Source organism: Lutra lutra, chromosome X (assembly GCF_902655055.1).
Source record: "Lutra lutra chromosome X, mLutLut1.2, whole genome shotgun sequence".
Classification (NCBI taxonomy): domain Eukaryota; kingdom Metazoa; phylum Chordata; class Mammalia; order Carnivora; family Mustelidae; genus Lutra; species Lutra lutra.
In genome coordinates, this window is record NC_062296.1 from 12,785,707 (window position 1) to 12,802,166 (window position 16,460).

The following is a 16,460-nucleotide window of genomic DNA, read 5'->3' on the forward strand; positions in this document are numbered from 1 at the left end:
CAACTACACAGTTGGTACCCTGAATAGGCCACACATGGCTACGACCCTTTGTGACACAACCATTTTTCCTTCTTTTCTTGGTCATCTTGAAAGTAAGCCCCCAGGGGCGCCTGGGTGGCTCAGTGGGTTGGGCCGCTGCCTTCGGCTCAGGTCATGATCCCAGGTCCTGGGTTCGAGCCCCGCATCGGGCTTTCTGCTCGGTGGGAAGCCTGCTTCCTCCTCTCTCTCTCTGCCTGCCTCTCTGCCTACTTGTGATTTCTCTCTGTCAAATAAATAAATAAAATCTTTAAAAAAAAAAAAAAAAGAAAAAAAAGAAAGTAAGCCCCCAGGAGAGCCCATCTTAACCATTTTTTTGTTTTATTTTTTGTAAGGATTTAGTTAGTTATTTTGGGGGGGGTTAGGGAGGAGCAGATGGGGAGAATCTTAAAGGAGACTCCCTGCTGAGCTCGGAGCCCAACAGCGCGGGGCTCCATCCCAGCAGGCATGAGATCATGACCTGAGCTACAAGTAGGAGGCTTAACCGACTGAGCCACCTAGGCGCCCCTAAGATTTTATTGTTTTAAAAAATCTCTACACTCGTTGTGGGACTCGAACTCAAAACCCCAAGATCAAGAGTCACATGCTCCACCAACTAAGCCAGCCAGGCATCCCCCTCATCTTAACTAACCATTTTTAAGTGTACAGTCCAGTAGTGTTAAGTATATTCACATTGTACAACAAATCTCTGGAATCTTCATTTTGTAACACTAAAACTTTATACCCATTAAACACGAGTTCCCCTGCCCCCCAGCCCTTGGTAAACACCTTTCTATTTCCTATTTCTATGACCAACTACTTTTGAGAAATACTTCCTATGAATGGAATCATACAGCATTTGTCCTTTTGTGCCTGGCTTATTTCACTTACCATAATGTCTTCAGGGTTCATCCATGTTGTAGCATATGACGGGAAGTCCCCTCTTTTAAGACTACATTATATTCCGTTTTGTGCGTATATTCCCTTTTCTTTATCTGTCCATCTGTTGATGGACATTTGGATTGCTTCCACCTCTTCGGAATGTAAATGATGCTGTGACAAACACAGGTGTACAAATAACTTTGAGATCCTGCTTTAAATTACATTAGATACATACCCAGAAATAAAATTTCTTAATCATATGGTAATTCTGTTTTTGATTTTTCAAGGATCCTGCATACTCTTTTCCAAATTGGATATATTATTTTATCTTTGCACTTAGAATGTACAAGGGTTTCAACTTCTCCATTGCTTCTCTAGGGCTTGTTAGTTTCTGTTCTTTTGATGGTGACCGTCCTAATGGGTGTAAAGTATCTCATCGTGGTTTTGACTTGCATTTCTGAAATGATAAGAGATGTGGAACATCTTTTCATGTGCTTTTTGGCCATTTGTGTATCATACTTGGAGAAATGTCTATTTGGATCCTTTGCCCGTTTTTAATTTGTTGTTGAGTTGTAGAATTCTCCGGTATATTCTGGACATTAACTCCTTATCAGATATATGATTGGCAAGTATTTTCTCCCATTCCATAGGTTACCTTTTCATTCTCTTGATTATTTCCTTTGGTGCAAAATTTTAAGTTTGATATATTCCCATTTTTTTCTTTTCTTTCTTTCTTTCTTTCTTTTTTTTTTTTTTTTTAAGTAGGCTGCACACCCGGTGTGGAGCCCAACATAGGGCCTGAACTCACAACTCTGAAGTCAAGACCTGAACTGACATCGAGAGTTGGATGGACAGTTAACTGACTGAGCCACCCAGGCACCCAGATATATTCCCACTTCTAATGTTGATTTTTTTCCCTGTACTTTGGTATATGTCCAGGAAATCTTTATTGCCTCCAGCATCCTGAAGCTTTTCCCTGATGTTCTTCCAGGAGTCTAAAAAGTTTAGGTCTTACATTTAGGTCTTTTTATTTTTCTACAATTCTATTTATTTATTTGAGAGAGAGAGAGAGAGCATGAGCAGGAGGAGAGGGAGAGGGAGAAGCAGCCTCCCTGCTAAGCAGGGAGCCCAGCATGGGCTCGATCCCAGGACCCCGAGATCATGACCTGAGCCAAAAACACACATTTAACCGACTAAGCAACTCACGTGCCTCTTATAATTAGGTCTTTAATTCATTTTGAGTAATTTTTGTATGTGGTATAAGAGTCAAACCTCATTATTTGCATGTGGCTATCCAGCTTTCCCAACACCATTTGTTGAAGAGACTGTCATTTCCCTATTGCATAGTCTTGGCACCCTTCTTGAAAATCATTTGGTGGGGCACCGGCATGGCTCAGTGGGTTAAAGCCTCTGCCTTCGGCTCAGGTCGTGATTCTGGGGTCCTGAGATCGAGCCCTGCATTGGGCTTTCTGTTCAGCAGGGAGCCTACTTCCCCGTCTCTCACTGCCTGCCTCTCTGTCTACTTGTGATCTCTTGTCTGTCAAATAAATAAGTAAAACCTTTAAAAAAAATCATTTGGCCATACATGCAAGGTTTACTTGTGGGCTGTCTCTTCATTGGTCGATATATTCATCTTTATGCGAGTACCATATCATCCTAATTACTGTTGCTTAGTAGTGTTTTGAAATCTGAGACTGTGAAGACTCCCCAAGTTTGTTATTTTCATTTCAAGATTATTTTGGCTGTTGGGTCCTTGAGATTCCATATAAATTATAAGAATTTTTTTCTATGTCTGCAAAAAATGTCATTCACATATTGGTAGGAATTCCATTGAGTTCGCAGATTGCTTGAATGGTATAGGCATTTAAGTAGTCTGAAGTCTTCCAGCTCATGAACATGAAATGGCTTTCCCTTTATTTTTATTATCTTTGCTTTCTTTTAGCAACGCTTTGTAGCTTTCAACGTGCAAGTCTTTAACTTCTTTGGTTAAGTTTATTCCTAAGTATTTTTTCTTTTTTGATGCTATTGTAAAAAGAGATTCCCTTTCTAATTTCCTTTTTGGATTGGTCATTGTTAGGATATAAAACCAACACTCAAACCAACACTCAAAATCAGTTGCATTTCTATATAAAATGGAATAAAAATTCAATCTCCTCATTTCTGTATAAAATGCAACTGATTTTGGGGCGCCTGGGTGGCTCAGTGGGTTAAGCCACTGCCTTCGGCTCAGGTCATGATCTCAGGGTCCTGGGATCGAGTCCCGCATCGGGCTCTCTGCTCAGCAGGGAGCCTGCTTCCCTCTCTCTCTCTCTCTCTGCCTGCCTCTCCGTCTACTTGTGATCTCTCTCTGTCAAATAAATAAATAAAAATTTAAAAAAAATGCAACTGATTTTGAGTGTTGGTTTTATATCCTGCAGCTCTGTTTAATTCATATATTAATTCTAACAGGTTTTTGTGTGTGCAGAATCTAGAGTTTTTTATGTATAATATGATGTCATCTGCAAACCAGAATAATTTTAGTGCTTGTCCAACTTGTATGCCTTTTTTTTTGGTTTGGTGTAATTGCTCTGGCTAGAACATCAGTACAATATTGAATAGCCATGCTGGGAGTGGATATCCTTGCTTTGTTCCTGATACTAGAGGAAAAGCTTTCACTCTTTCCTCACTGAGTATGATATTAGCTGTGGGCTTTTCATATATGGCTTTTATTATGTTGAGGTCATTTTTTTCCCCTCTCTTTGTAGTTCATTGTTTTTATCATGAAAGAGTATTGAATTATGCCAAATGCTTTTTCTGCTTTGATTGAGATGATTATCTAGCTTTTGTCTGTTGTTATGTGTTGCATTACACCGATTGATTTTTGTGTATATCCTTTCATTCCCAAGGATACATCCCATTTGGTCATGGTGTGTGATCATTGTAATAGGCTATTGGATTTGGTTGGGTAATATTTGTTCAGGACTTTTTTCATCAGTATTCATTGAAGATACTGGTCTGTAGTCTTTTTCTTTTACACTGTCTTTTCCTGGTAAAATGGTATCAGTAATTCAGGCCTTAATAGAACAAGTTTGGGAGTGTTCCTTCCTCTTGGATTCTTCAGAAGAGCTTGAGAAGAATTGGTGTTATTCTTTAAATGTCTGGCATAATTCTCCTATGAGGTCATTTAGCCCTGGGTTTTCTTTTTGGGGAAGTTTTCAACTCCCACTTCAGTCTCCTCACTAGCTTTGGGTCTGTTCAGATTTTTTATATCTTCATGATTCAATTTTTGCAGGCTGTATGTATCTAGGTGTTTATCCATTTATTCGAAGTTATCCTACTTGTTGGCATACAGTTCTTTGTAGTAGTCTCTTATAATCCTTTTTATTTCTGTGGCATCAGATGTAATGTCTTTTTTTTAGCTATTTGAGGCTGTCTTTTTTTTTTTCTTAGTCTGTCTAAGGGTGTGTTGATTTTATTGATCTTCCAAGATGTTATTTTTAAAAGACTATTTCTGTGTGCATATGGATTAAAATATGAAAGGTAATAGAAATCAGATTCTCCAAAATAGGAAGAAGATGGGTAGAACAGAAAGAGAAGAGGGCAGGTGAAAATACCATTCCAGAATGATTTCAGGGTTGTGATAGGGATTCATTAAAAATGATACTCTCCTCCCTGTACTTTTATCAAGTATTAATCAGTGCTGAATTATTTACTAAACAGTGGGAATTGTTGGACATAAGTTCTCCATCTTCACAGCAATAGGTATATTGTCTTGCATCTTCTTTTAGTAATAATGGGGAAAAGGCTACAGAGTGGGAGAGTTACCTGAGATTGATAGAGAATGTCTTTCTATCACCCTTTTTTCTTTTCTGCATTTTCTGCATCCCATAGGGGAAGAGCCTCAGCTAGAGTGGTAAGGATCTGAAGTTGCCAGACCAGTCTTAGAAACTCAGCTCGGTTGTTCAGCCTAAGAACCAAATGCAGCCTAAGTGATCGGTAGCATTAAATCTGTACCTCCCAGGGCACTAAGTAAAATTGTGAAGCAAGTAAATGTTTCCCACATCTGTCCCTTTCTCTTTTTTCCTCTTTCTGATTTGGCTGTCACCCCCACACATAGAAAGACACTCCTCCCCCCATCTTCTACCTTTTGTTCATCAGGCTTCTTTACCTTGAGGCTGATCTCAACCAGGTACAATCTTAATTAAATCAGTTGATGCTATTGTGTGAAATGCTGTTTGATTCGGCCCTTTCTGGAATGTTTGTGGGTGGCAAGAAATGCCTATAAACTAAAAGTATCTGAATGTTTGATTGCTTGCCTGGGGAAGTGGGTTGACTATTGTTGAGTAAGAGAGTAACTTGGTGTGTACCCTCAGTGCAGTGGAAATTTTTTGAAGGGTTTCAAAGCCAAGGAGTGACTTGCAGGAGAGGATAAGAACCTATATTAGGATGACAGTAGTAGAGATAACAATAAAAATAGTAGTTAACATTTATATATACATAAATATGCCAGGCCTTGCCTTTCCCATTATATTAACTGATTTATTTATTTTTTAAAAAGATTTTATTTATTTGACAGAGATCACAAGCAGGCAGAGAGGCAGGCGGGTTGGGGGTGGGAAGCAGGCTCCCCGCTGAGCAGAGAGCCTGATGTGGGGCTCGATTCCAAGACCCTGAGATCATGACCCAAGCTGAAGGCAGAGGCTTAACCCCCTGAGCCTCCCAGGCGCCCCATATATTAACTGATTTAATCCTTACTTTATAACAGTCCTATGAAGTAGGTACTTTGATTATTCCCTCTTTACAAATGATAAAACTGAGGCACAGGGAGATTAAGAATCTTGTCCATGACGAGTAAGTGGAGAACCTGGGATTTGAAACAAGTTTGGATTATGAGTTGTGCTCATAACCACAACTTTGTCTCACCTGTCTCAGGATTAAGCCAAATGGATATATTCAGGATATTTTTTGGAGGTAGACTCATCAGGACTTGATGTGTTGTACTGGGTGCAGGGAGGGAGAAAAAGAGGAAAACAGATAAAGATAGCCTTCTTGGTTTTGGCCTGAGCAACTGAGTGAATTAAATAGAGCTATGAAAAAAAATGCTGGTGATTAAGAGGGAGAAGGCTGGGAGAAGAACAGGTTTAGTGATAGATGTAGGAGTGAAAGGGGAAATCAAAAATTCCACGTTAGCCATGTTCATTTCGAGATACCTGTTAGACATCCGGATGGAACTGTCAAGCCTGGAGCTTCGAGATGTTTGAGCTGGCAATTTAAATTTGGATTTCATCACCATGTAGATGGCACATGAAGCCACGGGACTGAATCGAATCCTGGAACATAGAAAAGAGAGCTGACAAAGAGGACTTGAGGAATTCAAGGTAAAAAGGTGGCTCTTTGTAAGGAAGAGAGTATAGGTTTTGGTATTGGAAACACTGGAAGAGTTTCTTCAGGTTTTCTGATTATTGCCTTTTTGTATCCAGTCTGCTGATAAGTCTATGGAAGGACTTTTTTTTTCTTTTCTAACTTTCCCTTCTGCCTTTTCTTATAGTTTCCATCTCTGCCCAAATTCTTTTTTTTTTTAATTTTTATTTATTTGTTTGACAGACAAAAATCACAAGTAGGCAGAGAGGCAGAGAGAGAGGAGGGGGAAGCAGGCTCCATGCTGAGCAGAGAGCCCGATGCGGGGCTCGATTCCAGGACCCTGGGATCATGACCTGAGCCGAAGGCAGAGGCTTTAACCCGCTGAGCCACCCAGGCCCCCCTCTGCCCAAATTCTTCATGTGCACATGTATGGTGTTTGCCTTTTCCACAAAATACTTTAATATCTTAATCATAGTTATTTTTATTTTTACATGCCTGTTTCATAATCCAAAATCTCAACATTTCCTGGACAGGTCCTGTGCTGACTCCTTTATTTATATCTTGATTTAGGTCATTTTGGTCTTGTGGTTTTTTTTTTTTTTTAATTGAATTTTTTTAATTGAATTTTTTTTAATTGAATTAATTACATTGTATGTAAAACAATGCTAGAAACCAAGGTAAACAGTATTTCTGATCTGCAACAGGCACACCTCTCCTGTCAGCCCATGAATGTGAAGATTCAGTCAGGCTAATGGGGAGTTGAGCTGGCTTGGGTGTTTGTTGTGGCCATAGCTGCTTTCAGCTATGGAAATTCCAGTTCTGGGAGTGCTTGGTGTAGGGCCGGTAGCCGGTAGCCCGGTAGCCATGGGATTTCTGTCCCGTCCCCAGCAGCAGATGGTGTTTATTCTGTGTCTCCTTTAGCAGTGGTGACGTTTTCCTGAGACCAGGCCAGGGAGGGTTTTTCTTGCCTTTCTCCTAGACGTAGATGGGTTTTGCCTCAAGCGAGAAGGGGGGTCCAGGATTATGGCATCTCTCACATCTGTGTCTCCACAGCGGTCAGGCGCACGCGGCTGGCCCGTGCCAGTGAGGGCAGGCTCCTGTAGGTCTCCGGCCCTCGCCTTGTCTCCCCAGCACCCAGTGGATGCCTGCAGAGCAGAACTGATGCGGGGTTACGATCCCCTCTTTTCTCTTAGGTTTACAGATTTCAGGCTGTCACATTAGCTCCTACCAAGCCTTTAAGAATCGGTTCAAGGGGCACCTGGGTGGCTCGGAGGGTTTAGCCTCTGCCTTCGGCTCAGGTCATGATCTCAGGGTCCTGGGATGGAGCCCCGCATCGGGCTCTCTGCTCAGCGGGGAGCCTGCTTCCTCTCTCTGCCTGCCTCTCTGCCTACTTGTGATCTCTGTCTGTCAAATAAATAAATAAAATCTTTAAAAAAAAAATCGGTTCAAAATCCACTTGTCTTCTTCTTCTGCCCTTTTATGGCATTAGCCGCTTGCTCCTGTGCCTTGTCAGTTGTGAAGCAGTCCTCTTCTCCTGTCTCTCCTCGGAAGGACTTTTCGCCCTTTGAAATGCAGTTGACTTGGTTGCCTCGCAACCTCAGCTTTCTGACGAACTAAAAAAACACATAATTTTGTAGATGATCTGGCGTTTTCTAATATTTATCATGAGGGATGGTGATGTTCTTTTGCTGCTTTTAACTTTGCTAAATGGAAACAGACCCCCCCGTTGAATGTCCCCGTGTACCCTGTTGTTCCCTTTCTTTAAAAAAGCCCTTGCCATTTGAGGGAAATTGGAAGGGGAGGTGAACCATGAGAGACTATGGACTCTGAAAAACAATCTGAGGGTTTTGAAGGGGCGGGGGCTGGGAGGTTGGGGGAGCCTGGTGGTGGGTATTGGGGAGGGCACGGATTGCATGGAGCACTGGGTGTGATGCAAAAACAATGAATTCTGTTACGCTGAGAAGATATTAAAAAATAAATTATTTTTTTAAAAAAAAGCCCTTCCCACCCACCCACCCCCCTTGCCTTAGGGTAAGGCTTGACCCCCTGAGCCCGGCCTGCCCGCCCTCTGAGGTCTGCCATCTGGCCATCTCACCAGCCTCAACTTGCGCTCCAGGTACAGAACCTTCCCAGTTCATATCTGAGCAAATCATACGTGCTGTAGAAAAGATCGTCTCTTTGTGGTTTTTATGTTTCGCTGCCTAAGCATCATCTTCCATCCTTGAATGAGCGTTTCCTTCTTTTAAGATGATTGAGGATTTTGATTGTTATTTCTCTTCTGTGGATTTAATCATAGGTTATGGTTTTATGCAAGCAACACAAGTGTTTATGTAAGTGAGAAAGGAAAGATCCAACAAAATATTATTTACAAATTAGTTCCGTTAATGATGCTGTTGCTCTTGGCTGCTGATTAAGATTGGCGAGAAAATAAAATTGTTCCTGAATAGGTCTTGAAATCCACATCTCTCTCTGCCAAATCATGTAGCAAATAGGAGGCAGGTGTGTGTCATTAATCCAGCGTTTCACGACCGGTGTGTCCAGGTTGGTGTGCTAGGTACGGACTCCCTGGTCACACCGGAGTGGGTTGTCTTCTTCGACGAGCAGCTTCCTCCCTTCATCTCAGGTGCTGCACAAAATTTTCTCTGCCACAGGATGAAAAAGTCTGGGAGGCCCTGAACTCTAGACAATTTCTTATGTCCCTCCCCAAAACAGGACTCTTCAGAGGTTGGGAGTAAAGTAGTGGCCGTGTATGTGTAAGAAGTATCAAATGGTGAATCTGTGCTGGGTCCTCTGCGAACCGTTTTACCTGTGTCCTCCTTTCATGCTCAAACCAGTCCGGCGAGGGAGTTCTAATCACCTGAGGCACTCACCCAAGCTCATGTGAAGTGGCAGAGCTGGGCCACAAAGTCAGGTTACAGAGTCCTACTTTGTGGGGCACCTGGGTGGCTCAGTGGGTTAAGGCCTCTGCCTTCAGCTCAGGTCATGATACTGGAGTTCTGGGATCGAGCCCCACATCAGGCTCTCTGCTTGGCAGGGAGCGTGCTTCCCCCTCTCTCTCTGCCTGCCTCTCTGCCTGCTTGTGATCTCTGTCTGTTCAATAAATAAATGAAATCTTAAAAAAAAAAGAAAAGAAAAAGTTCTACCTTTTAACCATTATGACTTATTCCCTGCATTTTAAATTATGTGCACTAGACATGGTTCCTGATTTCTTCTCATGGTTTGCCTCTACTTGAGCTTTGGGTACTTGCTGATAGGAAATCATTTCCCGTGGCTATATTAATGGAGTCTTCTGACTGCAGGATGAATTATTGGAAAGCGACCTGTTTGAAAATTATTTCTTTGTCAAATGTTATGGGAAAAGTAGATGCCTCTCCAGCTGGCTAAGTTTTTCCGAACACTGAAGAAGGGCCTGGCACCCAACAGTAACAGCTGGTGTTAGCACAGGCAAAGCAAAGCATGTTGAAATACGCACGACGCGGAGTAGGACAGTGGCTGCCCAGTGTTCAGGAAGTGCTCAGGTCGCGACACGCAGATTTTCAGGATTGATTGATGAACTGACAGTGGTCATTGTATATGGAACAGCAGTGCCAAAAAATGTCAGAGAGCAGACGGCTCCCAGGGTACTGAAATGCTTTCTTTGAAAGTAAAGTTCACTAGTAAGGTAATCTGACAGCATCGGTTAGTTCTTGTGACCTTGCAGAGGATTCTGAATGTTGAATAATGTTCTTTTCATCTTTCTCATGGCCTGCAATGCTGAGACACTCCCTAGGAGCGGGAGGGGTCTCCTGCTACTGTTTCGGCTTCAGTTTTGAGGTATAATGAATGCTTTGTTTGGAATTAAGAATATTTGTATTTCTTTTTCTCTCTCTGCTAGGTCGGTGATGTAGTAGAAGTACAGGCAGATGAAACCTTCCCCTGTGATCTCATTCTTCTCTCATCCTGCACTGGTGATGGAACCTGTTACGTGACTACAGCCAGTCTTGATGGGGAATCCAACTGCAAAGTAAGGGAGAGGAAACCTTGCCACAACATCTCGAGCTCAGGGTAGTTAGTCATACAAGACTGCTTCCCACGGCTCCCAGTCTTTTATCTTGTTTTTTCGTATTTGTGCAAAGTTTTGTATTTGAAGGCAACTTTTATATAATTGTGTTTGAACGTACAAGCAGTTACCCAACTTTAGGGAAAAGCGTGGTGTTCGGCGAGGAAAATGCATGCCCCAAATAAAAGCCACCACGTTTTCTGTAGCCCTGTTTGCATTGATAGCGACATATCCCATTCGATGTTTTCTTTGGGCTTTTTCAAATGAATGTGGTTGTAGGCTTAAACTATGTAACTATAAAAATAACTTCCTGTACTCTAACCGCCGATCTATTTTTATTTTTAAAGTGATGCTTTTCTTGAAAAATGTTTATTCATGGCCTATAGGAACTCTTATTTGGAGTAGTTTGGTTGCTCTTTAAAAAACACCTTAGGGTCTTGTTTGGCAAATGTTTGTTCATTGCAACTAGGAAGAATTATAAACGAGCTAAAGTAGGTTTGCTCAAATTGGAGGCTAACTTTCTTCCACAGTACTTAATGGCAATCCGTTCTTGGCCGTCGTCCAGAGCTCCACAGGGTATGGAGGTGTATCCTCTCTCTGCTGCGTTTAAGGAAGGGCACTAATGTGCTCACCTCTGTGTGTATCCTTGAGGGCTTTTCTCTGCTTGTTTTTTTCCATCTGGAATCGAGAACCAGAACTCAGTATGTGAAACAGGAACTGAAATGCCTGGGAGATGACTAATTCTGTACGTCAAGGGCATGGCGATGAACTAGTGCTTTTAAACTGTTCAAAAGCAAAATTAAATTTGAGGAAATGTAAGGATAAAAATCAAGAAATCTACCTAAAGATGCCCTAATAAGGGAAAAAGTTGTTTAGAGGAAGAAAACTTTTAAGTGGCTTCTTTGTTCAGTTAAGTTGATCTGATCAGATCTGCTAAAAAGTACATAGGTTTTCAAAATCAGGGGAGAGTTTTAAATAGAACTCAGGCAGTTCCGTAATATTCCCAGAAGACCATGCAACAGCTTTCCCTTCTGCATAAGTGGTGCAGTCTTGGAGTCTGTGTTAGCCCTCCTTTGATGATTTATAAATGGGTTTATTGGCGCCTGCCTTGAGTTCTGGGTAAATCAAGTGCATAATATACTCTAGTAGAATATGCCAACTGTCTGACTAAAGCAAAACACATCATATCGCTGCTCTTCCTATGAAATGTAGCGTCTTTGGGCATTTTCAATATGATTAATTATGCTATTTGTGTAGTGGAACTATTAATGAATTTTTTCTTTCAGTTGGCAAAATGTTAGCCTTCTTATGACCCAAAGGGTTCTTTATGTTCAATTCATATGTATACATTGATATCACGGTACCCTCTGGTGAACAAAATAACAGCTCAGTTCTATAAATAGAAAAAGTAAACGGATTAAGTTTTTCATTGGGTTTTCCGTTAAGGATATGCATGCTACAAATGGAATTCTCTCTGCTGTCACTATCAGGGAAAGCTTTTAGTTTTTTCATTATCTTCTAAATCTCTTTGCAGTGGGGTTATCTTTCTAATTATTTGTAATATATTCGAAGAATAATACCATAAAATTTAGTTAGTGGGAAACATGCATCAATATTTGTATTATTCTGCCAAAGCCTCTTCCTAAAAACATATTGTGTTGCCGGAATAAGGTGGGTGTACGATGATGAAAAGAATCCCTTTGTCTTGGTTTTGCTTTTTCTTCTGCTTTCCTCATCTAGACACATTATGCGGTACGGGACACCATTGCACTATGTACAGCTGAGTCCATTGATACCCTCCGAGCAGCAATCGAATGTGAGCAGCCGCAGCCGGACCTCTACAAGTAAGAATCCCCTGGTTGTGATCTGCCCTGTGTGATAGTCTGTTGACTCTGCTGCTCCTTGCCACCAGTATCGTGAAGAGACACCCACTACTTTCCAGACCTCCTTCGTTCGTGTTTTTATGAGCTGTTCTTTCCTTCTGGCAGGGAAATGAATCAAATCAGCCTTGTTCACTACCGGCCCAAGATAAATCACTGTAGGCCCAGACACCTTACCTGTGATTTTTCTTTTATTTTTGTTATTTGTAAACACAACCATCCATCGCGTTTTAAGATTATGTTACACCGTAAGGCTGCTCCGTCAGATTCGTGTATTTAATCAGAGCTAATGAAAAGAAAAATAAGCCACTGGATATGTCCTCCAACATTAAAGAGAGGAAGGGGATATGGGGCCACACACTATCCTTTTTTATGAGGATTATGCTGAACTCAGTATTGCAAATAGGCTGCTTTTTGTCTACTGAGATTTCCTCTATTTTACTATACTCAGGCTTTCTGGAGTAGACTTGCTGATGAACAGTCATTGTAGGTTCTCAGAAATTTGGCATTTGATTTTTAAGACTGGTTAGTTTGATTAGAGCATGCCGTTAATGAGGGTAGAGTAACAAGTTTTATCCCCACGTGGGCCAGTTAATCTCATTCTATTCCCTCTTACAGATGGCCTCAATTACCCGTGCCAGGCATCTTGTTAACGAATTCTGTTGGTCATAATGGGGGGCCAAATGGTTGGACGTGGCTTAACACCAGCACACAGTAGTAGAAAAACAGTATTCATCCCACTACGAGAACAGTGCCTTCCCTCCTTCCCATCACTCCTTTATTCCGTATACACCCTGAGAGTAGGAACTAGGATCATAAAACAAAACAGCTGTTCCCTGCCTTCAGGGAGCTCAGACTTTGCAAGGCAGATAAATATTTATTAAAGCTAGGACTATAGTACAGCGACATAATAGAACAGACTGAAACGCCCATGGAGTCACAGAAGAAGGGGTGGCCGATTCTGCCTGTGTTAGAGACCAGGATGCTTTTCTGCGTGTTCATATGGCAGCTCCTAAATTTTTCAGTTACCTTAAATATGAAGGAGAATTTTAGGGCAGGGAAGGTTATTCCTGATTTCTCTGGACTAGACTGAGTGTCCTTGATTTGTGACTTCAGAACACCTGTGCTTCCACAACCTGAGCAGTGATCATTTACATTGTAATTGCCTGTTAACTCGTCTGCCTTTAGTGGGAGGAACATGTCTTTCTGGCTTCCTAGTGGGTCCCCAGCACCTACCACAGCACTGGCACAATTAACACGTGGTGAATAAATGAGCAGACCATCATACTTTGTGTACGTAGCAATCATGGTTCACTTTTTCTGAAAAACAATGATGATGCAAAGTATAAAATACGCATAACTCTCTCTTGTTAAGGAGAGTTAGGCCGCCTTACCCCATTTTTGGAGAAATGCACATTATCGTGTGTCTAGCCATGTTAAGTGAGCAGATCAAGCTCGGTATTGCGATCAGCCGAAAGAGAGAGGTTGGAAATTTCCGAGATGGTCATCAGATGTTTGCCCCCTAAGACTCGTGCAGTGGTTCTCAAAGGGTGATCATGGGCCAGCACAGCATCACCTGGAAACTTGTTGGGAATGCAGATTCTCACCTGACTCCAAAGCTTGGGGGTGGGGCCCCAAAGTGCCCCATTTAACAAGCACTCCGGTGGGTCTGTTGCACGCACAAGTGAAAAAACCACTGAACTAAGGGGTTTAAGTTGTGTGTTAGCACCAGAAACCTCTCTTCACATGCATCCAGAATAGAGGGTAATTATTTGTGGAACGTATAAATGAGCGGGGGCGTTCTGTGCCCGCACAGTGCCAAGTAGAGTCTGAAAATCAATTTTGAATCTTTGTGTTCTTATAACCCATGCTATTATTTTTAAAATTATATGAAAATGTTACACATTGTGTTGTATGTCAGCATAACTTTTTTTCCCAGAAATATAATGGGTTTTTGTAGTTCATTCAGTCTTACCTCTTTTGTATTATCTGTATCTTGATTCATTCCCATTTACGTGGTATATATAGATCTTTACCTTGATATAGAAGACATGTTTGCCATTGTGTTCTTTTTGCAGGTTTGTTGGGCGAATCAATATCTATAGTAATAGTCTTGAGGCGGTTGCCAGGTTAGTTTGTCCTTCCTTTCATCTGTCCTTTTCGGGAGGAGGCGGGTATATTTCTCTTTAAAGCCCCTTAAAATACCTGGGGCACCTGGGTGGCTCAGTGGGTTAAACCTCTGCCTTCGGCTCAGGTCATGATCCCTGGATCCTGGGATCGAGCCCCGCATTCCTCTCTCTGCTCAGCGGGGAGCCTGCTTCCCTCCTCTCTCTCTGCCTGCCTCTCTGCCTACTTGTGATCTCTGTCTGTCAAATAAATAAGTAAAATCTTTTTTTTTTAAAGCCCTTTAAAATACCCCAATACCTCTCTTTATAGAAAAGGCTGGAGAGGTGAATAAACCTGGATTAACTAGCCGGCATCCCAGTAGGCGGGCGGTGTTGCGAATGATGCCGAGGGTGTCTGAAATCGCAGAGCTCCGGGCCCTGGGGGGCCCACATCTGTTCTGGTTGTGCAGTGGCAGACTGTATTGGGGGTACACCTGGAGAGTGGTGGCTAAGGGAGAGTAAATGAGGGATAAGGCAGTAGATGAAAAGCCGAGAGAATTACCTGGACTGAAAGAAAATGAAGGGCTAATCATTTATAATGAACCAATTCAAATAAAAAGGGCTGTTTTCTTCCCTCTTCTATCATCCAGTTAATTACCTCAATTTTTCCACTTGGAAAAGGAATTTAAACACTGGCCGCCCAGTGATTGCCTCAAAGGCGGGTTTACACTCTAAATATGTCAGTATGTCTTTCCACCTTGACGGCTGCTTTCCCAGTCTTCTGTCACCTTTTCTTTCTGTTGCTTGCTGTCTGCCGCTCTGTACCGCTCTTGCTGTCTGTGAATCAGAGTCCTTTTCTCTGTGTGCCCCCGCTTTACCTCTGCGTGTTGCTGGCGACTCTTATTCTCTGCTTCCAACTGTGCTGTACCCTCAAGGAGGTTCAGAGGGAAAGATCTTTCGGCTCATCCTGGGGCGTAAGCATATGATATAAGTGGAAAGATACATTCTGAACCCCTTGGAGATAGAGGTGTGTTAGGGCAAAATATGTCCCCAGAGTTGATGATGCTATTTTTGGGGGGCTGTTTGGATAAGCTGTGTTCATTTTTCATTTAGGTCTCTGGGACCTGAGAATCTCTTGTTGAAAGGAGCTACACTAAAAAATACCAAGAAGATATATGGTGAACAGTTTTTAAGATCTCCTTATTAGAAATATGCTTTGTAAAGCCTGTGCATAAATAGTGCATGTTACAAATTGGACATGGCAGAGACTTGCCACTCAGTCTAAGCCTGTTTTTAGGTGTTAGGACTTTATAAGATGGTAAATAAACTATAAATATGACAATCAAGTACGTAGAATGAAAATTATATTATAAATGATGCGTCAGCTGGTGACTAGACTCAGGTTAAGATACAGCTTGGTGGGAAGTCGGCTGGCGGTCATAATTGTGACCTAGTTTTCACTGTCTTCTTTTATGCCTTAGGAGTTGCTGTTTACACTGGGATGGAAACCAAAATGGCTTTGAACTACCAAGGGAAATCTCAGAAGCGTTCTGCTGTTGAAAAGTTAGTGTGCACCACGATCTCTTTGAACTGTGATATAGTTAGTTTTCGGTAATTCTGAATAACAGCTGTGACAAAGAAACAACATCCGTTACAATAGCAGCTACCACATTGAGCACTTAGGTTCCAGAATTGTGCTCAGTGATTTGTATGTCTGATTTCGTTTAATCCTCTGAGCGGCAACGTGGCGGGACTCCTGTTAGCCTATCTGCTTTGCACAGGAAGCAGTGATCTCTGAGCCGGGTGACTTACCTAAGCTCGTGTAGCTCTTCAAGGGCAAAGTCTAGTTGAATTAGAATTTTGCTCCCTTTTGCTGCTGGATAGTGGTTTGGGGTCCTCTAGTTGCTGTATGTAAGGAAGTTCAACGACGTAGGTAATAGTCTCCTGCTAGAGCTTCAAGCCCATTGTTCCAGCATGGACCTCACTGTCATTGCCGTGGATATCCCATGTATCAGTGGCACCCTCTCCATAGGCCTACTTGCAGATCAGAGGAGTCCACGCTAAGTATGAGGATTTCACACTGGCTCCCCCACCCTCTACTGCAAACCCTTAGGATTTAGGGAAATGGAAACAACCTATTCTTTCTTTAAGGGGTGAGTAGGTACGGTCTATGCATGTGTGTGTCTCCTGTCACTTTAT

The 16,460-nt window shown here is 42.1% G+C and overlaps 1 protein-coding gene across 8 annotated transcripts in view; it reads left to right on the forward strand.

Moving 5' to 3' along the window:
- ATP11C (ATPase phospholipid transporting 11C) overlaps positions 1-16,460 on the forward strand; it is a 182,423-nt gene that overhangs the window by 98,493 nt on the left and 67,470 nt on the right. For all 8 annotated transcript variants that reach the window (XM_047715057.1, XM_047715055.1, XM_047715061.1 and 5 more), the window contains 5 exons: positions 10,112-10,240; positions 12,017-12,120; positions 14,235-14,285; positions 15,375-15,439; positions 15,743-15,824. In XM_047715057.1, the coding sequence (XP_047571013.1) occupies positions 10,112-10,240; positions 12,017-12,120; positions 14,235-14,285; positions 15,375-15,439; positions 15,743-15,824 (431 nt within the window). The remainder of the gene's footprint in view (positions 1-10,111; positions 10,241-12,016; positions 12,121-14,234; positions 14,286-15,374; positions 15,440-15,742; positions 15,825-16,460) is intronic.